At 37.9% G+C, this 26510-nt stretch overlaps 1 protein-coding gene across 1 annotated transcript; it reads right to left on the reverse strand.

Annotated features, from left to right (window-relative positions):
* Positions 1 to 401: 401 nt before the first annotated feature.
* On the reverse strand, positions 402 to 25801 carry strip2 (striatin interacting protein 2). Its single transcript, XM_060889668.1, has 21 exons — positions 25691 to 25801; positions 21190 to 21259; positions 20523 to 20597; positions 18255 to 18389; positions 17902 to 18022; positions 14068 to 14136; positions 13521 to 13627; positions 13301 to 13428; positions 12992 to 13180; positions 9842 to 10074; positions 8554 to 8619; positions 8329 to 8392; positions 7224 to 7295; positions 7046 to 7120; positions 5609 to 5706; positions 5323 to 5449; positions 4109 to 4209; positions 3927 to 3993; positions 3725 to 3829; positions 3303 to 3507; positions 402 to 1898 (listed from the first exon to the last, which is right to left on the reverse strand). Exons 1-21 carry the CDS (start codon positions 25712 to 25714, stop codon positions 1648 to 1650), a joined length of 2382 nt encoding a protein of 793 aa, XP_060745651.1. The 5' UTR covers positions 25715 to 25801; the 3' UTR covers positions 402 to 1647.
* Positions 25802 to 26510: the final 709 nt, after the last annotated feature.

Raw genomic sequence — 26510 nt, forward strand, 5'->3', positions numbered from 1 at the left:
TTCCTACCAAGGTCAAATTTAGCAGAGGAGTTTCTTTCTCTAAGGCTACAAAATAACAATATTGACTTTTGTAATTCTGTCGTCACCAAATTACACAATATGCAATTACTTTACCTTTATTTACTCATCATTCATCTGATCATCCTGACCAATTTTGTTTCAATTGTAAATCAGGAAATCCCAGCTTTTAAACAATTCAGCAAATAGGCCTAAAGTTGTTAATAAGGTAGACCGGACATTAGACATAAGTTAATTAAGTTCATAGCAATGTGTTTTAATATATTAAGGCATATTGGAAGTGAATATGTAACAATATAATTACAATATTTATTTTGTTCATTTTGTGCAGCCACTAGCTGGTATTGCTCCCTTATTTTGGATCAATATCTCTGTACAAATGCATCAGTCAAAGCATTTAATGGATTATTTTGAGCCCAGAAGAACAGAAATAATTACATATCTTAGTCATATTTTTAATTTGTGACAGTGATATCGGAGAATAAGTAAGACATTATAAAGTCACAGGTGCAGCTGATTCATATATGTTCCTCAATAGTTTGAGACATTTACAGGTTAGGCTCTTTATATGGTCATATGTTGTACAGTAAAATCGCTGTTTTTTTAAACAATGAATCAAAAATTGCATTAGACTGCAATTATTGTTGGAAGGTATGTCAGGACATAATGTATTAATATATATATTTTTTTCTTTTAACAGAACAATAAAATAATCATATACAACAATTTAGGAAATGAGGTGTATAAAATCCTCTCTTGGTACAACAAAGTTTAGTATTAAAACAAACCTTTCTTTAGTGTCATTTTATTATGACTAAGTGAGAACAAGAGAGGTAAGTGAGAGGGAGAAAGGAAAAAAGACTGAGGAGATCAATAAAATTGTGTTAAAAAACAGCACCGTTATGTTGAAACCTTGCTATTTGTAAAGAGGGTGATGCTTTTCACCAAGGACACTTCTGTGCTTTTGTGTTGTTCTGTTAGAGCTCATTCTAATCATCCAGTATGGTAAGAAGCTTGGACATCTGACGTACAAAATGAAGCGTGACTTTCTGAAGGACGTTTCTCTAGTACACGGTGGAAGTGAGAGACTATGCAAAATTTGAGAGACAGCAACATTCTTTGGAAAAAATATTTAAGGGCCAGTTCTTCTGGTCTTGCTGACACACGGGTAATGCTTGTGGTTCCCATGTTGGCCTTTTTTTTTCTTTTTTTAAAACAAAGTCTCAACAACATGCATTTTTTTTGTTCTATATACATATCAGTATGCATCAAAATTAGTTTTATCAACAGTTCCAGAATGAATACATTTTAAAAGAATAGATAAATACCTTCATTATGTTTGTAGAACATGGTTATATTTGTCTATTGTTTTCATAATTATTTTTTTTAATGATTTTTACACGTAAAAGTTCAAATGGAGGATATGTTGTACTTCATACTGTCATCAGAAGTACACATGACTGGATGATGTTTCATAAATAAAATCATGGAAAACCCATATGCTGCATTTGAAGATCTCTATTTACAAGCACTCTATTTACAGGAAGAATATCACTGGCACATGTGCTGTCTGCATGTGTGTAGTCTGTACATGCGGGCTGCTTTTGAACTAGTTCATGTCTTGATGCATCACTGGGCTTGCAGCAGGCCTTCCCATTGAATGGGCTGAGAGAAGACCTCTCTTTCCAGCCACATTTCATAGCTGTAGTGGAAGTCCTCGGGCAGCTCGACTCGCTGGCCCAGCACACTCTGCAGGCAGTTATCCACCGGGACAAATTCACTGTTCTGGTTCTTATCGTACCGCCGTGCATTGAACTTCTCGATGCTCTCTCGCAAAGCACATTCCTCCGCCTGAAAGTCCCACGGCCGTGCATCAATATCTGAGAGAGAAGCAGAAAAGAACATCAGTGTGTTTAAAATGTTTCAGTCTTACAGTAATACACTGCGGTAGAGTTAGAGTTGCTGCCTGCATTTTTATAATAATAAAATATAAAATACATTGTGAATTCATGTGTTTTAACCTGATGCATGTATGACTTCTGATCTGAAGCAGAGGACACAGTGGGGTCAGAAAATTTAAATCAGCAGACATTGAGTGCAATGAGATAACCAGAATACCGTGAGGCAAAAGTCTGGTATAGAATAATTTGCAGGTCCACATTTAGCACACACAATATTTGATTATTGATTAAGCAAGGATTTCTCAGACTCAATAATGTAATAATAATAACACCTAAGCTACTATTATAATTGTGATCATTACTGTCAAACTTTTATTTAACATAAATTCATCAATTTTCTTGATAATTAAGCTTCTACCTTTTCTTCAAGGATTTGGAGAAAAGTGCAGATCACTGTAGTTAGAACAAATGACATCTCCTTCTGGTTTTCAGAACAGTACTAAACAATCAGTACTAGCTGGTATATGACTTCTTTTGGTTCTGTTAGAATTTGAAACCAGCACATATACAGTAACAGTTTTATGTTGGCTTATGTGGTCAGGCTACACTTTTCGTTCCACTGACATCCTTTCATACACATTCATGTCAAATACTGGAGACTGGAAATGCAGGAAGTTTTGCATTTTGCTATATTCCAAAGTTTTTGTTTGCTACCTGTCGATTCATACCAACGGAAGAAACGACCTCCACAATGAGAGAAGATGAAAGATGATGGAGGCCTTAATAAGAGCAATGTCATTTTGTATGACAAAATCTTAAAAGAATATAAAATTAACATAAGAAAATCTACCTGGGTTGTGTTGGTGCAGCATACAGGAAGACATAGTAATTTAAAGGTTGAAACATAATTGTGAAAAAATGTTTTCAGTTTATTTAGTTGTCCTCTGAAATATTTTGAATTGCAATATTTATTTAAAATATTTAAGGTGAAGCCACAGCCTTCCTCTTAGCAGGCATTTTCATCATGGTAGCAACAGCAGTACAAGTATTGTATTATTTTTAACCCCGGTTCCATAGTACGTGTCATATTCGCAACAGTCTCCGTCCACCCCTTTATACTTCCAAAGTTTGTCCTGCATTTGCTCACATTCAAGTGAACTGACTTTTTTGGAAAGCAGATTTTTTTGGCTGCTGCTTGAATCTGAGATACTTGTAACCTATAAATTTTTGTAAATGTATTTGTACAATTTGTAAATACATTTAAAAAGATACAGTAAGTTTATATATTTCTATTTACATATAATGTCTATTCTCCTGTTATTTTGTCCATATCTGTAACTGTGAAATACCAGTACTTTTCTGTATTAGAACACTGTTTCTTACCATTTCCATAAGCCCAGTCATCATTAAGTCGATGCCGGACCTTCTGATAGATTGCTGAGATGGTCTTCATGTTACTCTTCCTCCACTGGCGGCCCAGGTACTTGGTCTGAATCTTGAGGAGCTTGAGGACATAAAGTTGCATCATGGCTTGCTTGACCTTTAGTGCCCTCTTCAGGATTGGAGCAGACTTAAACACCACCAGCATCTGGAGAGGATTTCAAATTAAGCTTCAAAATACATGACACCAAGCCCCACAATGCCAACCAGTAATGCTTTTACTGCTCTTTCCTGACTAACTCAATATATTAAAGCCTACAGAATTTTCTGACTAGTTAAACTAGGGGCTTTGAGTACGTTTAAGAGCGTCTTAAAGAACATGATTTTTTTTTTGCTGGTCACCTTGATGCAACATTTCATCTCACCATGGTTCTTGAGTGCTTCCACTTGGTGAGTTTGTTGAGGATTCGCAGAAGGTTGATGCATGAGAACAGATTCCGCCAGCAGAACTGATTATTATCTCCAGCTTCCTGTTAATACACAACACATACATGTACATCTGATTATACCCAATTAAACATTTTTATAAATGAAAGGCACTGAGAATCTACGGAGTGTTTGGATTACCAGGCTTTCAGCAGTGAGTTCAGGCATCTCATGGACCACACAGTGAGGGAAATCCAGCACACAGATACTGCACTCAGAACACAAGGTGCAACACACACTGATTAAATATGTATAAAACACACATGTTTGCCTAATTGCCTAATTTTTGATCACAAAGAAGCACAGGCCTAAACGTGACCTACCTGTTTTTAGCACTGATATAAGACATGATGTTTTGATTGAAGAACTTGAGGATGAGAGGGATGCAGTTGGCAAATACCAGATGTTGGGATACATACTCAAACTGGGTAAGACAATAGAATTATAGACATTAGTTTATCTAATAAACCTGACATTTAACAATTTTCAGACAAACAGGTTGGATCTGAACATGATTAATGATGTAATGTACATGTCTGCTCTTGCCAGCATTTGTCATTTTAAAAGAAGTGTGCAGTAGTACTTCATTAATAATAAAAAGGTTAATGTAGTACTTAAATTAGCTAATATATGATTTGAAATTGCACAAATTGTCATAAAATAAGCTTTTACTCTAGAACTCTGGAGCTATGAGGCCGAATCTAGAAAAGTAGTGTCTAGTTTTTAGCTTATGATGCACATTGCCTCTTAGTGCAGAAAAAACATTATAATCCTTCTATTTCATTTGTGGAATAGAAAGTTATTTTTAGTTTATAACTTATTTATAAATGTATGTCTTCAGACAAAACAAGCTAAGACCCATTACATTAAAGATCACATCAAACCTCTACACTTCTCTTCACTGTCTTTTATTCTCTTCTAGTAGATGGCATCAGTCACACACATTTGTGTAACTTGCTATACAGTACACTCCAAATATTATAAGAGAAAACTGGGGATAAATTCTCAGATCATACAGGATTAGACTGAAGCAAACTGACAAGAATGTGCACATCCCAGCCCAGAACACTCTGTTCTCTCCTCTTTTTCTTTCCCCAAAATCCATGTCTATTATTCATCATCATTCTCATGTTCCTGTTTTAGAGCTGTTTCATGTTGGAAGGCTCAGATTTTATGTCTGCTTTATCAGGCCAGGTGAAAAAGGCAGCGTATAATCGTCTTGGCTGCAGACAGTGTGTCACAGGGGGTATGTAAGCTTCCTAAGTATAGGACCTAAATCCCCTCACTGAATAAAATGAGAAATGTGCCCTTCATCACAGCAGCTGATATTCATTCATCTCTCTCTCTCGCTCGTGCACTTCTGTCACTGCCAGAACTGAATGTCAGCTTGACTGTGTGCCTATCAACACTGCACAGGTTCAGTTAGCCACAGGAGGTGAGAGGGAAAAGGAAAAAAAGAGAAATAAACCAGAAAAAAGAAGACAGGGATTTTCAGAAACGGAGATGGAAAAATGGATAGAGACACAGAGTTTCTGACCTGGTATATATGGTTAAGTTTGAAGTGCTTCAGTAGGAGGAGCAGCAGTGCAGAAATGGCCTTGACAATGATCTCCTTGTGTCTATTCACATCAATGCCAAGCTTCATACTCTGGAGGACAGTGATGCTGTTTCCAGCACATGCAACACATGTAAGGTATTAAACAGTGCTATTTAGATATTTTTTTCTCTCTGTCTCTCGCTCTCTCTTATAATTAGAAAATATGCATCATGCTTCTGCTCTGAAGTGCAAATGTGAGATTTTGGGTGTGTGTCTATGCACTTACGGCATTTCCTCTGGCAGAACATCAGCCAGGATGTTGATGGAGTCCGTTTTGGCCTTAGAGGTTGGAGCTGCAGCCAGAAGTAGTTTCAACAGGGCAATCTAAAAACATAATTTAATGCATGAAATGCATGAATAATTCTCTGATTAATGGCTAAAATCAATGAGTAAACAAAGCCAGAATTGTTGGCAGATTAATGTGATGATTTGGAAGAGCCAGAACAGTTCTTTACAGAAAAATAGACCCATCTTTGGTCCGAGAGAACTTCTTTGGGTTTCTCACTATCTAGCAGAGGAATTGCATTCCTGAATTATGTTCTCAAATACATAGCACACCAGATTGAATAATAATGTGGTAGGAATTCGGATGGAAAGGTGGATGACGGGTGAGATAGAAAATATTAGCAATATATATTTAAAAGATCTGCCAGCTTTGATAGATTTAATGGAGAATTGCTTTGTAACTTGGAATACACTGGAACATACTCCAAAATGCACCAAAAGAGCTGTCGTTTTTCATAAAAAAAGGCAGATTTGTGACTTTTCTGATCTCTCTAATATAAACTGACACTCTCTGGAAGCTCTGACCTTCCCCCATTTCACATTAGCAGTGAGTGTTACGATGCTTGAAGGATGCATCGATGTGCCGGCCTTGCTTTCTTCCAAGGTAAATGGAGAATGTTTTGAGTTTGTGGAAAATGGTCAAAAATAGAACAAACTTCTCAAAAACTGGGGGGGAAAAAAAGCTTAAATGCAGCAGATATAAAGCATATCAGATTTTATTGAGAGGTTGCGGGAGGTCTACAGAGACGTTGTTCCTGGTCTAATTCAATCATGTTTCTTTCTTTGAGAAAAAATCTATATAAAGAATTAAATGTAAAAAATAATAGAATGTACATTCAGTTGTGGTCTAATCAATTTATCGAACACAATGCTGTGAGCGACCCTGGTAACGTGCATATCTACCTGAAGACACAGATTTTGCATCTGTGATATAGATATAAGATTAATCACATTTAACAGTCAGAAATACCATATCTTGAATAAATACCAAACCACTAATCTCTTACTCGTGCCCTTCTATGGAGTGTCCAATCTTATCAGCACAAGGCCGACATTAGTGCAGGTTTTCATTTCATTTCTATCAAGTCTATATTATAAGCATATATGAGTCAAATGTCTGCAAAACTAGTCATTGACTAGCATTAGTGAGCAACATTGTTTTAAAAACCTCATAAACAGTCTGCATATCCCTGTCCCAAGATAAGACAGTGTGTGTGGTGACAGTCCACAATCTATGAAAACATGCATCTATTTATTACACACAAATTTAATCCATCTGGATTAATTGACCTGTTTAAAAATATCTATAATTTCTTTTTATATCCAGTGAGCAACCAAGTGACTGTATTGTAATGGATTATGAATAGGAAACACTCACCACATACTGAGAAAGGCTGGGAAGCATTCCTAGATACAGGATTTCTGCAGGTGTCTCCTCCACGTCCTCCTCCCCCTAGCCAATTGGAGCATTATGTGAGTGAGACTGACAACTTTACTAATAGCTAATAACAGCTAATATATGTGCATAAATCTGCCAAATAATAATGAACATTCACCATGGTCATGGGGCACTGCTGCAGCTCCTCCTCTCTCTTGACCTGAACTTCGGCGATGGAGACATACTTGTGCTGTGAAAGGCAAACATTAGAGAGGAAGAGATTACCATGGTTACAGGAAACCTAATGACATAACGGTGGACTGCAGCTGGTCTAACCCTGAGATCTGGAATATGAGTTTTTACCTTCACTTCACCCCAAAAAGGTTCAGTGATCTGTTACTAATGATCATTATTAAAACTAACTGAATTGATGCCAAACCGTCAGTAAATTGTTCAAACATGTTCTCCTTAAACATGTTTCCTCTTTACAAATTTGTACACCTTGGACTTTTCAACATCAATATCACTTAAAAAAACGGTCATTATTTTTTGTGTTCACTATTTTTTTTTTGTCTATTTGCGATTATCATGCTCTGTCTTGATGTTAGTCCGTCTTTAGACTTTTCCATTTCTGGTAGCAAGAATTAGCAATTTGACTAGTAATAGAAGCCATTTTGCCTATAAACACAGATGCTAGGTATCACTGGGAGCACCAGTGTCCCCAGGGTTATTGTATGTTTGCCATTTCACATGATCTCTCCATGAGATCATGGGTTCTCTGGGCTTACTTTCACTCCCAAAAACATGCATGTAGGAGTGTGGAAGGCTTGTGGTTAAGATAACTCCTACCAATTGGAAGGTTGTGAGTTCAATCCCAGGTCAACCAATCTGCCACTGTTGGGACCCTGAGCAAGGCCCTTATCCCTCAATTGCACAGTTGTATTAAAAAAAATGATAATGTAAGTCTCTCTAGATAAGGGCATCTTCCAAATGCTGGAAATGTAAATGTAGGCTAAATGTTCAATTGCTTACTTGCTTAGTGTGTCTGCATGGTATACTGTGATTCCTGGTGTCCTGAGACAGACTGTTTTTATTTGTACCCAAAGGTAACTAGGTGCAATGTATACAGTCCCCTCGAATCATTTAACTCAAAAATGCCTTAGTGAAGACCCGTGTAACCCTGAAATACAGCCAATCATTGTGGAATCATTCAAAAGGAATTTGCAAGGATAAATAAAACTGTATGGCTAAGGGATATTAACCCCATTTTAAACATGCCTTACCTGTTTAAGTGTCTTCACACTCTCATGAATGGGTCTGGGCAAGCCAACCAGGGTCTCTGTATCACTACAAAATTAATAATATACAATTTTTACACCTCACAAGACTAGAGCTTCCTGTATTGGATTGTGTCAGGATAAAGCATCATCATTAACACTGTTATTGTCTGCTTCACATTAAGGCAGGAGGTAAAGCTGTATTGATCAAGGCTGTAAGCCAAGACTCACCTTCCCAGGGTGAAGCCGATAAACTTGTTCCTACTGGTCTCTAGAAAATGCTCAATGTCTTTCTCCCTGTGGAGGATAAAAGAGAAGAGTATGGCTCTTAAACACAGATACAGCAAAAAGATGCACATATAAGCAGTACATGAACATCATGGGATTTCCTGCAGGAAAGTGGATGTTGCTTGAGAGCGTGTTGCTGATGGCCTGAGTGAGGAGGGTAAAAAGGGATTAAGTCATAGTGAGCACTCCTAAAGTCCGGTGACTTTAGGAAAAAAACACATAGCCTAATTTAAGTAAGAAATAAAACCCTTATAGGAAAGGGTGACGTGATACCATTACTACCACAAATTTCAAACAAAAGCAAACCCCAAAGTGTTTTACTCTTCTAATACTATAACAATCTTATATTTTCATATTATTATGATAAATATTAATCATACTTCTTAAGATAATAAAATGAATCAGAACATACAGTAAGTTAAGTAGTACCTTAGTTGTAGTTCACCCCAAATTGCGTTCCTACATAAGTGCCTCCAGATGTGCACTGATCATTCTGCCATAGCTGATCATAACTGCCATAAATGTATTAAAAAAAATAAAAATAAATAAATACTGATAATGCCCACTTTATAGGATACAATGCCCTATCCAGAAAGGATCATAAGATCGTAATTTACAGTTTATTTTTATTTTATTTATTTATTTAAACTCAAAAACACAAAGTCCCATTACAAATCAGATGCTGCATTTGACTTTTTGTCGATCAACCAGACCCACTGTTTAGAATGTGGGAATCACTGGGTGGTTACAGACAATCTCTCATTACAATGCTAGACACTTAAGTCTTATCAGTTCCCTATCTCTCTCTGTCTCTCTCTCTCCTTGCGTTAAACAAGCAGTACTGCCCACTTAGCTACAGGACTGTATTCACAGCCATATTAGCATCAAACCCCTCCTCTCTTTCTGTTTGCATCTCTCTCTCTCTCTCTCCCTCTCTCTCTCTCTCTTTCTCTCACTCTCATATGTTCCCAGCCCACACAATAATACATTATTAATGTCCCAGGTACAGACTTCAGTAAGCTTTCTCCCATCCAGAGCTGGCACAGCGACAGGGTAAAATCTCTCTGCAGCAGACAGAACACACTAATGTGTGTTTAAACTGGAATTCAGATATGTTCCAGCTACTACATCATGTTCTCTTTACCACAATTTATAAAACACGGAGAAATTAGTTAATTAAAAATAGACAAAATCATTAGTAATGGGAGGTTTAGATGAGTTTCTGCCTCACCGGACTTTAGGAGCCCACGGTAGCCCTTTAGGGAAAGTCATTCTCTCAGTAGGTGGCCGCAGAGGAGGTGGAGGAGGAGGGGGCTGGATGATGACATCACGGTCGAGGGGATCAACTTCACCCTCTATTCCACTGTCCACATCCTCGGCATCATCTTCCTCATCACGAGCGTCATCATTTTTAAAGGGGTCACGTTCATTGTAGGTGTCCAGGCTGTCCTGCTTGACCAGAGGCTGCAGGACAGGAAGGATATGTATTGATCACCTTCATAGAACTAAATTCTACCTAAAGAGTCTGTATACACCCTGATGCTGAGTTTCTCTGTGAAGCAAACCATCTAGAACTGGAATTTTGTATAATGTTAATTAATTCTTATTATAATGTCAAATTATAGCTTAGTGGTAATTACACCTCCAGTCAAATGTTTCTAAACCCTCAATGTTTTCCTTGCTTTGTTGCAAAAAAGAAATTTCATTTCACCCAAAAAATTATATTTATGGAATTGACATAAATTAAAAGCGAATCAGTTAAATTTACAAATAAAGTACTAGTAATACTAGTACAGTACTAGTATAAATTGTAATACATATAGGTCATGTGCTATAAATGATACTAGTACAGTACTGGTATCAATTGTAATACATATAGGTCATGTGCTATAAATGCCTAATTACAGTGAATAACTAAATCCTTTCCAAATATTTCTAAAATTGTATCAAATATAAAAGTTACAAGTTTGAGAAGCTCATTAATCCAAGAGAAACCTGGAGTTGAGCTCCTGTTACAAGACCCAGGAACCACTGGAAAGATTAAACTTCACCTGTTGGTTGGAGAGGTCTGGGAAGCTCCAGGAACAGAAAATGAGCAAATTTAACTTTACCTGGTCATTGTTTAAAGTTTAGCCAAAATTTTAATATGAGAGGTTCAAAAAACTTTGAGTGTCAGTGCACGTGAAGCTGTGGCATTCATTAAGAGAGACTAACATCAGAGTGACATTTACAGCAACTCTCCCTGCTAACGGAGTCACTGTTCTTTCACGCCAGAATTCTAAAATCCAAGTTTCTCTCAAATTGCATTCTCTTGAAACTCCTCAGGGTAGAGTCCGTCAACTTACCAATCAACTGAGCTCCGGGAGGAATATGTACCATTGTTGTGTCCCAACACACTTCAGTAAAAATTCCACACTATTTTTTGTGCATTAAGGTGGTGCATGTTTCATTCAGCAAAGGCACAAACAAATCAAGTTTCTTATCACTGGTGCTGTTCAAATGGATGAATGGAAAACTCCAGAGCAAGCATCAGGCATGGGTTGCATTAGTGGAACAGGTGTGTGTGTGCGTGTGTGTGTGCGTGCTTGTGTCTTTTTGTCTATTCACTGGTGTGATGCATGGGCGTGTGTGTGTGCTGGTCAGGTGGTTGTAGTGCTGTGGCTATGAATCAGCATTGACCGGCTGCTGCCTATGAAGAAAGCCATTCTGCTAGCTAGTCTGCTAGTGAGTGTATATATATATATATATATGAGTTTCAGGCCTAAAAAGAGGTGGAAATGGAGAGACATGATAGTGAAGGACAGAACACGGGCAAAGACAGAAAGGGAGCTTATGTCTGGCACATTTACTACACACTTCAGCCAGCTTTATGCCGTAATGCTTATTAAGGCCTCTCACCACTGAAGGCCTTCGTTTATACTCAAAAGAGCAAACTGCAGTGAATGAAAGAGGACAGAGAAGGAGTGCAACAGCCCAAGACAGAGAGAATGCACACAAAAGGGGATCTGGGTAAAGACCTGCTTCTTGGCAAAGGGACTGTCTCCTTCCAAGCTATCAACAAAGGCACTCTGTAGGAACACAAGGAAGAAACGGGGATGAGCAATAAGAGAAAGCCAGAGAGAGACAGACAAATAGAGGGTGAGAAAGAACACAGAGAGAGAGAGCGAGAGAGCAGGGTTGAAAGGTTAGAGAAGATGAGATCTAACAGGAATAAGGTCCTCTTGTGTACGCTGTATACGAGGCAGACAGGTCAGTGTGAATGTTACTATATTTCACTCACATCGTGGCACTGGTGCGACAGTGCTACTGCAATGTGTAAATGACAAGTCAGTTAGCGCTGCAGTGAGAGAAAAAAAAAGCAGATGTGTTGCTGCTGGGGTGTGTGTGTACAGCAAGTATAAGGCTGGTATATAATATATAGTACAGCAGGCATGCAGGTTGTGTGTGAGCTTTATTTCCAGGATTGGTTCATTACAATTGCTATAAAGTTGTTGTAAAGAGGTGTGTGTGTGTGTGTGTGTGTTTGAATTATAAACATAATTTTCATTTCCATATATTTTTCATTTTTTTCAACATTAAAAAATGAAAATAAAAAACAGTAAAATAGAGCGCTATGTATCAGAATAGAATAGAATTGTGTGTGTGAGAGTGTGAGTATGTGTGGTCATTAAGTCTGACCAGTACATTTTGCATGTGGTACAATGACTGATTCTAGAGAGCAGTTTATAGAATTTTCAGGGTTTTTTTTGATACAGAGCATATCTTTTTTTTGTTTGTTTTATACTTTTCTGTGCAAAGCCTGAATATGCAATTCAGTACACCTGGAGCAAGTTACTGAGATTAAAGTTACTTTACTGGAGCAAGTTAACGAGATTAAAAAAGGTTTATGGAATCCTAGCTTTGAGAGAGTTTTTACTCAAGCACTTAATGGTGAGTGGTAACAAGTTAGAGCCTCTTACAAAGATTTGCACCCCTTTTTTCTAAAACAGAGTTGATCTGTTGTAGAGATGTACAGAGTGTTTTATCGGTTCCCCCAGAGGAACAAGCCTTCGAGGTGCTAAATGGAAAGCTTTTTATACACTATGAATGTGTAAAAATGCGGTGCTGAATACTTATTCCACATTATTCTTTTAAATTATAAAATGGATCGGTCTTTCTTTCTTCTACTATTGATCTCTTAATCTTCTGTTAAAATCTATTTAGTGTCATAAAACTGACTAAACATTTAGTATAGTTTTAGTCGGTCAGGTATATTCTTGTTGTGTGTGTGTTATATTGGTTTTAAGAATAAGTTTTGGATCCAGTGTTTTAGAGATAGAAAATGTATTGACATAAGATCGCATATTCCTACACATTGTGTGTGTGTGTGGGCGCATTATACCCTGCGACTCCGGCGTCCTCGTTTCTGCTGCTGCTGCTGTTCAATGAGCTCCATGGCAGTGGCTGGAGGTGAGGCTGCTCTCATGCTCCGGACCACCTTAATACTGTCCTCAGGGAGCGGCGGCAGAGACAGCTTCTCTCTCCCTTTAACCTTCATTTCTTGTAGCTCCTCGAAACCACCCAGAGTGAACTAAAATACACACACGATTCAGTGCAAAAATCTGTTAACATATCTGACGTCATTAATTGTAAACTAACCAAGAACAGCGTGGGTGTGAAAGTGTGTGTGAGTGATATCGTTAAGTCTGACCAGTACAGTCTTCCACAGCAACAGCAGCACTTTCTTCATTGGGAAGTGGGGGGCGCTCATGCTGCAGAACTTGGTTACCATGGTGAAGAGGAGAAGGGCAAAGGGCTCCCCATTGTAGAGTGGTGAACCTATGATGGACAATGCAGGCTAATCATAGATTACAAGTTCAATTTGACACAAACACACACAAATACAAACAAACACACCCATGCTCACTCACCCAGCTCGGTTTTGAAGGACTCTCGAGCTTTCATCCACTCCGGCTTGTCGTCTCCTGTTTCCACCCGGATCGTCTCCACCATCAGATACATGATGCTCAATAGAACCCTGCCCCAAAGCACATTTTTAATCATTTTCATAGATTTGTGTGAGATGGTGTGTGCCTGTGGATGTTATCTTTCTGGATGAAGTCTTTCCATTAATGTCTCATCAGAATTCACCCTGTGTCTTTAGCTGCCTAATTAACATGGCAAAAAGCTGCAGGTCTCTAATTCTAGCCCTTTTGCCTAGAAGGATTTCCCACCAAGTGTATAATTAACTAGAGGAGTGATGGCTTTGGGATGAGAAGTGCAGGAAGAGGACAGCAATCAGAGATGGACTGACAGGTGAGGCTGGATTTAGCAAGCAATAATCTGAGCAGTCCCTCTTCTGCACCCACAGGGCTCTGTCTAATAGAGTGGGGAGAGGAGTGTGAGAGTGTGTGTGTGTCTGTGTCTTTAGGAGAAGATTGAGAAAAAGCTCAAATTATTTCTAGAATGTTTACTCACCTGAGTTCAGTGCTGTCTGCAAGGGATATGGCAGGTTTCCTCACAGCACTGCTACATGCCTGGTTATTACTGTTTGAGAGAAAAGCGCACACACACACACACACACACACACACACACACACACACACACACACACACACACACACAGCCTCTAAACATTTCACTAAAAAAACTTACTGTAATTAGATGCAGCATCTAATATTTGTACAGCATCTTCCTTACACACACTTAATAAAGAGAATCTAAATAATATATACACTATTCATACATACAGAGCAAGCATTCCATAAATCCTCAAGTGAATAAACAGAAAATCATGAAGACTATAGTGTGATGCAGAAGATCATTACAACACTGAAGGTGTTCAACACGGCGTAGTGACTATTTCACTTATACCACAGCAAATTGCCAGTGATTACATTTTTAAAATGAATTAAAGGATGATGTCATGCTTTTTCATCAGATTATAATTACAGTTGTTCCTGCAGTAGGCTCTCTTTTGTGTCTCTCTTGTAGAAATAAGAAAACAGATCTGATATTAACTGTAACTCAGTGCCAACAGGATCTACAAGGATGATTCTGCACCTAAAAGTCTAGTCCTTTCAATACTAAAAAAAATGAAAATAAATGTTGAAAATAGTTTAAGAAATTGTTTCAGACATGTGACCTTGGCTTTGTTTGGATTTATTTCAAAATTTGATCAGTTCATCTGTAGGTTACAATGATAATTCCCTATAAAACATTAAAATATTCAACAACTAGCAAGCTTTTTTGGAAAGGATGTTAAGACACGAAAAGTATTCAGTGTATCATATTACTAATAAAACAGAATGCACAAAGTCCTTTGTTCTGAAGACTAAATGAAGAGTAAAACGTTACCAGCTGAGACTCCTTCCACATGTGTTGCTTAAATGTTTCCTTTCTGAAACCTTCACCATATCAGTGATTAGATGTTTTTCTTTATTAAATAACAACACATCTTTAAATACGGTCAGTATTAGCTTTAGATTATGTCAACATAAAAGTCCCTGTTAGCTGTAACTATAAACAACAATGTACTGGATGTTACATACGCACTTTATTACGCACCTGTGATGTATATTAGTCTGCACTATTGTCAGTGATGCTGTTTGTTTATTAACACCATTTCACCAAGATTTTAGAATGTATCAGCAGCACTGTGGCATTTTAAGAAACAACAAAGTTTATAATAATTAAATAATTCCTTATGAAAAATCCTCTGTGTTTAAAAATGTTGCTCTTTATTTTTGCACTCTTTTTGTTGTGGATCACAGCTCAAGGGACAAAAACAAACAAATTGCGCAATACGGCATTAACAAATCCATGATCCTCCGTTTCATTGTTGGTTCATTGCCAAGTGACTTGTGCGCTATGCTGAATTTAAGTCACACTTTTACACTTCAGAGAGACAAACTGGTCAAAAGCAACTGTCAAAGAATCGGCACATCAGTAACAGTCACGCAGTAATGCAGTGCAATCTTGTCGCAATTCTTTTCTAATATTTTTCTCTTCTTTCTCTGTATTTTCCTTTTAAATTTAATATGTTTTTCAATATCTACAACTGTATCATGAATTTTCAAATTATTTTCAGATTTGACTCATTTACTCAGTCATAAAATTCAGTCACTGTGCACTACATAAAGCGCAACGAAACGCTAATATACTTGGTTTTTTTTGGTTGTGCACTACATATGCTCGATACAATGACTTTTGTCATAAAAGATGTACATATTTGCAGAAAATGGGGCTTTGTAAAGTTGTGTACCTTTATTTGTTTTCATTTAGAGTAAAGTAGTGTCAGATATTTCATTTGCTTAGTGCTATTACTGAAGACCAGAAAAATCACTACAAGTGAGGCAAGTGATTGCACCACACACAACACATTTGTAGTGACATTTTCTCTCTCTCTCTCTCTCTCTCTCTCTCTCTCTCTCTCTCGTAAATATATATATATATATATATATATATATATATATATATATATATATATATATATATATATATATATATTTACATCTTAATTGAATCATACAAACGACTAGCGTTCCTGTGCCATCTAATGGCTACACATCCATATATACCATCTCCAATTTACATTTACAATCCCTTTTATCCTCTAATAAACCAGACGAGCAAGAAAGCTCACATACGACTGTTACTGCAGCAGAGGAAAAACAGTCAACAGACAGAGGAGCTGAACAACACTACATACTAATGCAAGGGCAACACGAGTGTGAACTGCACTCAAAGCCACTTACCTACGAGAGAGAGATAGAAAGAGAGAGACATTTCTCTCTACCAGTCAATTACATTTTAATTCAGAACACCATGAAGAGATTATAAACCAATTCTTTAAACCAACTGACAACATTCATCTCACATTCTTGATAAGGTTCATCTTTCTTCTTAAACCCGAGGCTTAATGTTACATGCCCATATGTAAGTCTGATATTTTGTGCGTCTAAGAATTTTTATTCTCGATCCCTGGGTTATAATACTAGAGCAGGGCCACACACACTGTCAATCTGTCTGAACAGAAATAGCAGTCTTACAAACAAAGCGTAACAGCCATTTCAAAGCAATACTGAACAGCACTGCGATGGCATCAGCACTGAGTGAATGAATGAGGCAGGACAGGAGGTGTCTCATTAGTGCAGGCCTGAAGAGAGCTGCACAATTACACTGGCAGCAGCAGCAGCCACGACATGACAGCTGTTTCCATCCTGCTTCCTAAGGAGACTCGCAGGGAGTGAGGGGTATAAATAGAAACAGCTCCTCTGCCACCGAGTGCAGAGGTTCTTAGGTCTCTGGTGTTTCTGTCATGTCCTCAAGTAAAGCATTTAAGCTCAACACAGGGCTCTGGTTCTAATCAGAGTAATCGTAAAAATATGGCCTGAGCTCTCGATGGCAAGAATACATACTGTACAATACGGCTCAGGAGATAAAAATCTGAGAAAAAACTTACTCAAGTAAAACGAACCATCACTTTCAAAGAACAATTGTTTAATTAAAAGCAAAAAAAAAAAAAATACATATCCAAGTAATGACTTGAGTAATTGTAAGAATGGATATAGTATAAAACTACTCAAGCAGAGTATAATATAGTAGACAAGATCCGACTGAAGTTATTTCAGTTATTAAAATACTGTATGTATCACTGAGATAGAAATGTACAGTACACCTCTAATCTGTGGGGAAAAAAACAAACTTAACTGTAATACATTCAATTCAATTCACCGTACTCTTTCAAGAATAGAAATGCACCATGGCTGGGTGTAACTACAACATTCAGCTCTGTTTGCTGTTGTTTTTGTGTCTATGATGATGCTGAATCCTAAAATTAGGCACGATATCAATGCTTTCTCAGATTCAGTGTGGTTTACATTCTGATCTGTGATTAGGGCAAGAATAATCAGGAAAGAGAATGAAAACGAAGAAGGAATAAGAAATCAGAAAATAAAGGAAACATTCACAGATCAATAACAAAAAACAAAGGAAGAATCAGAAAATAACAGGCTGAGAAGCTGTAATCAAAATATTCTCCACAAAAAGTATTAACTGTGATGAAACTATAACGTTGCCTTTTGAGGAAATGGGACAGGACTACAGTAAACATGGAAGAAAGTTTCAGAGAAATTTAGAAACTAACAGTTCCTTTGCATGGCATAGAACATCGCTGATCAACAGTAAACAATGTGATTGTTCCAGACTAAGATACATGTTTTAAACATTACATGCTGCCCCTTTAACATCTGCATATACATGTTTCATACACATACACAAACACACAATATCTGTGTCGAGTATACTCACTCAATCTCCATGCTGAGCAGCTCCAGCAGTGCAGTGAAGATGCCCATCTCATAGAGCAGAAAGACATTGTGTCGTGACCAATGGAGAACATCTGATTCTGTGTTACATTCATCAAACACCCCTTCATTTACATACACACACAGACACACACACACACACACACACACACACACAAACAAACAAAAGAGTATTTAGGTATCTAACATATACCATATATGCATCTATCTATCAAGTCTCTATCCTAGAAACACATAGAGTACAATGTGCAGGCTGTGTTTGTGTGTGTGTGTGTGTGTGTGTGTGTGTGTGTGTGTGTGTGTGTGTGTGTGTGTGTGTGTGTGTGTGTAGAGTACCCTGGGCCAGGTAGAGTATAGCCCGAGCCACTTTGAGTCTCTTGTCTCTATCCGTGACCTCTAGAGCATCCAGCAGTCGCATGATATATACTCTCTGTTCATCCACACTCAGCTCCACCCATCTCCTGCCCTTCACTGACACATACACACACACACACACACACAGCAAAACATGAGTAAATACACATGTAAACAGCTTCTACTCTCACTGTCACCCTCCCCTCTCAGCGTTTCTCTCTCTGCCTCTGTCTCTTCCCTCTCTAAATAATAAAGATTCCGTTCATTCTCAGTGAATGTAAGACTGACATGAATTCATTTTCACAGAACCATTTTGAAAAGAAGGGCAGACATGACAGTCAGGTCATGACATGAGTCCTGGGTGCATTTGCAGTGTTGAGAGATAGAGATAGAGAGAGAGAGAGAGAGAGAGAGAGAGAGAGAGAGAGAGAGACACTGCAAGGTCTAACAAGGTGATCTGAGCTGAGCTTGTACACATTGGGAAGAGATAAGCCCCTAAGCAAACAACCACATGCAACAACACTGTGCACTCATGTGCTGAAATCAGTATAAACACAACCGCCACCTTAGACACACGTCTTAACAAAATACTCCATTGCATTTTTAACCTAATCTGTATCTATTACATTGGGAGGTCAATAAAATGTGCATGAATCTCCATAATCAAGTAATTTCAACACATTTCTTTGAACAAATACTGTATGTAGTACATTTTCTTTTATTTAGAATGTACCAGAATGTGAAAATTGCAGTTGTTGAGAGAAATTTGTGCAAAACCTGTATTTTTATTCATTTATTATTTTATTAATTACTGTAATTTATAAAATATTTTTTAATATTAATAAAAAAAGTTTAAAAATATATATAAGTAAAACATTTTTTCATTTATTTTTACACATAAAATCTTTTTATTTTTTTAAATATTTACAATACTACTACTACTACTACTACTACTACTACTACTAATAATAATAATAATAATAATAATAATAATAATAACCTACACACATACACACTGTAATGTATCTGATCTACACTTTTAGATGAGGAGGAAGATTTATTCTGCTCCTGATTTTTAGTAAATTGGATTTTGCCAGTTAAAAACAGAGTAAGGATGTCTTACAAACACTGATGAAAATCTTAAATCACACATTATACTCAACATTATACTTAACAACTTAAAAAAAGGGGGCAGATGTTCAAAAAGAAACCTTCCCTAATAGTAAACACAGTGCATGTGACATCAATAAGACTTAAAGTATATGTGTGTCAAATATGTCTTGCTTTAATTACTCCAGTGTTAAAAGTTAGATAAAACTATATATGATTTGGTTTAGTGAGACTCAAACTTATGCAGTTGTATTTTGCATCCATGAATGCTGTATTGTAAAATAAACATAAAAAGATAAAGTACATAAGGAACATAAGAATGGACAGGATTAGTAATATCTAGCTTGGAAGGATAAAGTGGAATAACTGGTGTTGCAACAAGGGATAAAAACAAACAGACTAACTGGAAGTCACATATTAAGTATTTTTTGTTACAGCATTGTTTCTGCATGACCACATTTATAATTGTAATTATATATAAACTTGTGGCCATTAGATTCTTTATGACCTTGAAAGCTTAACTTGTGGCCTCAGTATATTAATTTGTGACTATGCCTTATTAAAAACCTAACCACCATTTCATCTCAGAGGCTCAGCATTTTACCATCAGCAGTCTACAGGTCATTACAGACTGTGTACAAATCTATGTGTAAAAGACAACAGACTTTCCTAATAGGACTCCTGAACTAGTTAAACACAGCACTGTCTTCTACATACAGCAACACCCACATCGAGCCGTTCTTTGTTAAACCTCTAGGCTCTTTGTACTTCCCTGTAATGTGTACCACACACACAGGAATTGTACCATTATGCTGACAGTTCATTTCTCTCTCTCTTTCCGGACCTCTTGGGAGCTTTCAATTAATCAGCTCCTTACATCTACCTCTCGGCACACACTTTACATGTGTGAATAACCTTCTCACATAGCGCTCTCTCTGTAAACAGCTTGAATTCCACCACAGAACCCAACCACAGTAATGGTATGCACAAAATCATCCACAAACATGAAGAATTCTGAGTAGGACTTTGAGGTTATGGGCAAAAAACAAAAGTAAGTGACCACAGTTGAAGCAAACAAGAGAGCTGTGTAACGTTCACACCACACTGGAACTGGATTAAACATAATAGTCATGACAATACCGTGATTCCGAAAATCCTCCTCAAAGCAGTCCCTATTCAGACTGAACTCCGGCTCCTCAGTGTAACTGTACAGCTCTAAAACAGAAGAAAGGAGAGAAGAAAAGTGGTATAGCAGGTAGAACATGTTCTTCAAAAAATGTGCTTCAGCGTTTTTATAGCTCAGTACATGGCATGGCCATTAACCCTTTTAGTTTGTTATTCACTAACAAACTGAAAGTACGTACAGTGGAACGACAGGTAACTGACTCCTGACTCCTGACTTCGCTCCTGAGCTCTGGTTACTGTCTGTGTTTGAGATTTCTCAAAGTTCTCTGGTTTCCTTCCACCTCCCAAAAACATGCTGGTTGGGGCTTCAGTAAACTGTCCCTAGGTATGAATAAGTGTGCAAATATGTGTATGTATGGTGCCTTGCAATGGACTGGTTAAAGGACATACTTAAGTTGAATAAATGTATATTTCAGACTCAGCACAGCCTCACTCATTACCTACTATAATAACAATAACTATGGACAGAATCTGAAAACAAACTAGTATTTTTCAACAAATGTTGTTGAAAGCTGTTATTCAGTATTTGTGAACTGGATGTGTTAAGTGTGTGTGTGTGTGTGTGTGTTAAGTGTGTGTGTGTGTGTGTGTGTGTGTGTGTGTGTGTGTGAGTGTGAGTCACCTGAGATCTCTGCGGTCAGACTGTCTGTGTCCCCGTACTCAAACTCCAGGTTGGGGGATTCCATGGAACCCTGAAGAAAAGAACGAAACATAGAATTGAAGCACTGAAAAGGAAACACATATACTGATCATTGTGGATAACACACTCTTCAGGTTCTGCCACTATTTCCCTTCAGTGTGCAGAGGCTTTTCCCAGCACTGTGTTTTTCTGTTTGATTATGCAAATGGGACGATGTGTGTGTAGAATAAGCTGCAGGAGTGATTTCTATGGAAGCTGGATGAACCACACAGAATATCAGGCTACATTCCTGGGAGTGTATTAACTGTCATTTCCATCCAATGACCTTACACATACTGTCATGGGTCTGGTATTGCATTTTGCGGTAGTGACAGTATTGTGTAACTTCACATACACACACACACAGATTGCTCAATGCTAGTATTTCTGCTTTCCTAGAAGATCCTTTACATCAGCTGTGTTTTCTTGACTTTGTCTATGTGTCATTAGATTGACATTCACTCACACTGGCAGATGAACTGTAAAAAGTGTCAAAATATCAAACCGCTTGGCACTAACTGCAGCTTGATACTGTATGTCACACCTTTTAAAATAAAGTGTCAATATCCACATGCCAGAAACCCTTTAAGATACAGGTAGTAAGACTGTATTACACCAGGGATGTGATCGGAATGTTGTTAGTTCAAATCTCAGGTCCACCAAGGTGCCAATGCTGGGCCCCTATGCAAGGCCCTTAACCCTTAATTGCTCAGCTGTATAAAACTGGACGTCTGCCAAATGCCATAAATGCTCACACCAGCAAAGATGCTCCGCCCACCCACTTTCTGATTCATATGATTAGACTTTTGTAAAAAAATAAATAAATAAAATAAAATAAAATAAAATAAAATAAAATAAAATAAAATAAAATAAAATAAAATAAAATAAAATTCAGGGGGGCACAGTGGCTTAGTGGTTAGCACGTTCGCCTCACACCTACAGGGTCGGGGTTCGATTCCCGCCTCCACCTTGTGTGTGTGGAGTTTGCATGTTCTCTACTCCGGTTTCCTCCCCCGGTCCAAAGACATGCATGGTAGGTTGATTGGCATCTCTGGAAAAAATTGTCCCTAGTGTGTGATTGCGTGAGTGAATGAGTGTGTGTGTGTGCCCTGCGATGGGTTGGCACTCCGTCCAGGGTGTATCCTGCCTTGATGCCCGATGACGCCTGAGATAGGCACAGGCTCCCCGTGACCCGAGTAGTTCGGATAAGCGGTAGAAAATGAATGAATGAATGAAAATAAAATTCAAAACATAGGAATTCTAGATATTTCCCCTTTTAATCTTTTTTGCTGACTTTTGTACTTTGTAGTCTTTCATTCTGTTGTTGCTTCCTTGTGATTACATTTCAATTCATTTGCTCAGATGGTGTCAGTATATACGGTTATTTTACACATCATCAGCACTCATTACTAGGCTTTGTCCACTTTCCTGAACATGTCGGTTTGGTAAAAAAAAAAAAAAAAACTGATGCTACTTTCATTAATGTTAAATAAACATTTGTGATATAGTATTGTGTTTTTGCCAGAAAGTTTGCTACCATGAGGATTTCAGCATATTATTATTAGTTTTTTGGGGGTTTTTTAATTACATTTCTGAATCAAGAAGCGGTGATGTGCTCTAATGCTGTGCTGCATAAAACGACTCTTACTGGATAAAACTAAAAAATATTAAAGCATCCACTCTCATTGGCGAGATATTGAATTTCTGGAAAACATTGGTGGAAAATTCACGAGAAACACTGTAAGACCAAAAAAATGTGAACATCTGACAATCACGCTGATATTCCCCACACTGTTGTCACAAAGTTGGAAGCACACAATTGTACAGAATATCTTTGTAAACTATAGAAATACAATTTCCCGTCAATGTAACTATCAGGAACAAACCTGCTTCAGCATGATTTGCCAAGGTTGGACTAGAAGTTCAGTTATGTTCATGCATTTCATTTCAAATTTATTTTATCTGCATTGTGCTTCCAACAATGGACGTTGTCACAAAATAGCTTTCCGTAAAACATATAAATTCCACATAGAAATTTGAAATCTATCATTTTTTTCCTAAAAATCAAGAGATGAGGAAGAAACGCTGATAGGAGCCAGACTCTGGAAATCATCCTCATGGGCTTGTTTTTTTTTTTAATTCCACCACAATAAACACACGTTTTGCCAGGGATTTAGACAATATGAGCAGTCTGAACAAGACATCCCTTCCCTCAATACTGTTCCCAGCATGTTGTGTTACACACTCATCCACCCACGACTTATTCCTGAGAACAGGCACGTCCCAATTTGGGACGAAATATGGATATATCTGCAGAGCTATAATGTGATTGAGCACACAGGCACTGAAGTAGGTGTAATACAGACCTATACACACACTCATTTATTGTGAGTGATGCTTATTTTGGTCTTCAGGAGCAGATGGCACTGAGAGCCAGAGATGAGAGCTCTGGCTGAGAAGTGAGAGGGTTTTCCTCTCACAGACACATTTGCAGTAGGTTGCTTCCTCTGCGTGTTATCGCCAAGTACTCTCTTATCAACAGAGTTCAATCCATCAGGGGTCTATACACAGATCAATAGCACTACGAGAATGGGACTTGAGTCGAAGCAAAATATTATTAGCTCATTTAACAACAGCAATTACAAAAAAAATGCATTAAATTACAACACTATTTAAAATACATATGCAAAGAATGTTTTAGCAGTTTAATCATAAAAAAAATCACAGCACTCAGTTATATCTCAAAATAGCACCTGACAGCAATGCCAGAACAGAGGCAACAAGCACTACATTAAGAACTGCTCTACCAACCCCCTACTTCATATTCCATAAATACCAAACATTGACAGCACTGGCCTGGATCCAAGGGCTCAACGATCCTATTCCTCCTGTCATATTCCATCTTATTTGACCTTATTGAATGAGATTCAATCAGTCCTATTCATAGGAACCTGGGGATTGGTCTATTCTTCAGTAGCAAGTATAATATAGTCATGGTGGTTGAAGGAAGGGAGTCACTCGTGTTGTGTGTTTAAATCCAAATCCCCATCTGCACTGTGTTAGAAAGTCAAGCCTGAAGGATCAAAAAGGCTCTCTAACACCTTCACAGCACTCATCCGGCATCCTCATCTGACATGGTGAAGGGATCACTGCCACAAATTTATTCTGGTCAGCATTACGCTGGATCTGGAACCTATCTAAGGTATACTACATGTGAAGAATACACCATGCACACACAAACTTACATCTAGGGGAAACTGAAAGATGTCTTTCAACCTACTGACATGTTTGTAGGAGATAAGAGGAAGCCAGAGAACCTGGAGGAAATCAACATGGAAAGCATGGAACTTTATACATGGGAATTGGGCAATGTACCACCATGCTGCCTTTACTTACTACTTACAAAATAATGATAATGAAACTGGTGCTACAATCATATCAATGAATCATAATAATAACACTGGATGGCATTGTATTAGAGCAGGTAATGTTGCTGATTTGCAGCTCCATGATCAATGGTTCAGTCATGAGCCTGGGTTACTGTCTGTGTCGAGTTTCATGCTTTCCATGAGTCTGTGTTGGTTTCCTCCAGGTTCTGAGTTCTACATGTTCTCCTCATGATCATCAGGAACTGAAATATACTGGCACACCAAACTGGGTGTAATCCTAAGCTCCGGATCTGCTGCAAACCTGACCGGAATAATGAATATGAAAGAATGAAGCATTACCCTAATCATAATAGATCATTCCTCCACCATGTCAGATAAGGGTAATGGGTGATCTGTTGTAAAGGCATTAGAGCATGTTTATGGACCTTTTGGACAGGCTTAATTGTCTAACATAGTGGAGAGAGAATTTAGATGTAAACCCTGCACCTCTGACCATGACAAATCAGTTAATGATTATAAATGAATAAGATGGTAAATTAATGCGTTCTGCAAAAAAAAAAATAAAAATATATATATATATATATATATATATATATATATATATATATATATATATACATATATATATACATATATATATATATATATGTGTATACACACACACACACACACACACACCAGTCCAAGTATATAGAGGTGCATCACACCTATCTGTATACAGGATTATAATTGAGACATAGGTTGATTTTACGCAGTGTGGCTGGAGAGTCACTGGCTAAATGAGTCCCACATGACACTGCTGAAGTCCTGCAGTCACACCATCGGTCATCTGGACTGGAAATTGTCAGATATTTATAGCTCTCACACACACTCTGTGGCCAAAACAAGAAGTCGCGTTGCATACGTTTTGGAGAAAAGGCATTTAAAGCTGCCCCAGCAACAACCACCGATACACGCGCGCGCGCGCGCGCCCTCCGCGTCCTGATTCTGCTGATTCCTGACATACTCCTGCGTGCATTGCTAATATGTTTATAAGGTGTAAAATAGACAGGTACCTCCATGTCGTCCGACTGCTGCATGGTTCGAGTGTGTGTGTCTCCGTGTCTGTGTGTGTCTCTGTGTGTGTCTCCGTGTCTCTGTGTGTCTCCTCGGCTCTTGGACCGTCACATTGACCGCGACGCTGCCGGCTTGCCAACTTCAGAATTCCGCGCCGCTCTGATTGGCTGTTTAAGCGGTAAGGGGCGGGGATTAAACACACTGTACACATAATAATATCTCACTCTGCGACTCAAGGCGTTTTTCTGATGAATAAAATAAGAATCGACTATTAGCTTGTGTTGTGAGATGGACATTTTCCACTCGAGTGTGTTTGTGTGTGAGTGTACATTGAGTTGGTGAAGCTTGGAAATGTTTATATAATATTTATGGAGTGAGTCTTGAACGTAAATGCTTTGTAATGGTCAGTAGTTTTTCACCACACAGGACAGTTTGATGTGCTTTAATTAACCAACAAGTTAAGCAATCAGCAAGAAAGTTCAAAGAAAGTTTGTTTGAGGGCTGTGAGTGAAGGACTGTGTATAGCTTAAGTGGTAACAGGAACTAATTTGTTTTGGGAATATTCCACGACCTTAAATGCAACTGCAAACAGTTAATGAACACAACATTCATTAATCAATTAAACATTGTAATCTTGTGTAAATTACTGCTGAGTAAGAGCAATAAAACACTTTGGAATGTGCTTCAATAGGAAAATGAATTTCACTGAGTTTATTCCTCAGGTATTACTGTCAAGCATTTGTGTCAGGGACAGAGATAGCTTTAGTTTGACAGGAGACTTTTTTCTTCTAATCTCCTTCCACTCAGACTCCCAAGTTC

This window comes from Tachysurus vachellii, chromosome 16 (genome assembly GCF_030014155.1).
Source record: "Tachysurus vachellii isolate PV-2020 chromosome 16, HZAU_Pvac_v1, whole genome shotgun sequence".
In the NCBI taxonomy this organism is placed as follows: Eukaryota; Metazoa; Chordata; class Actinopteri; order Siluriformes; family Bagridae; genus Tachysurus; species Tachysurus vachellii.

Coding starts and splice junctions, on each gene's coding strand:
- strip2 (XM_060889668.1), bottom strand. CDS start 25,714: ATGCAGCAGTCGGACGACATGGAG. Junction 5,707..7,045: donor CCAGCCTTTCTCAGTATGTG/GTGAGTGTTTCC, acceptor TTATGTTTTTAG/ATTGCCCTGTTGAAACTACT. Junction 3,830..3,926: donor AACTCACTGCTGAAAGCCTG/GTAATCCAAACA, acceptor GTGTATTAACAG/GAAGCTGGAGATAATAATCA.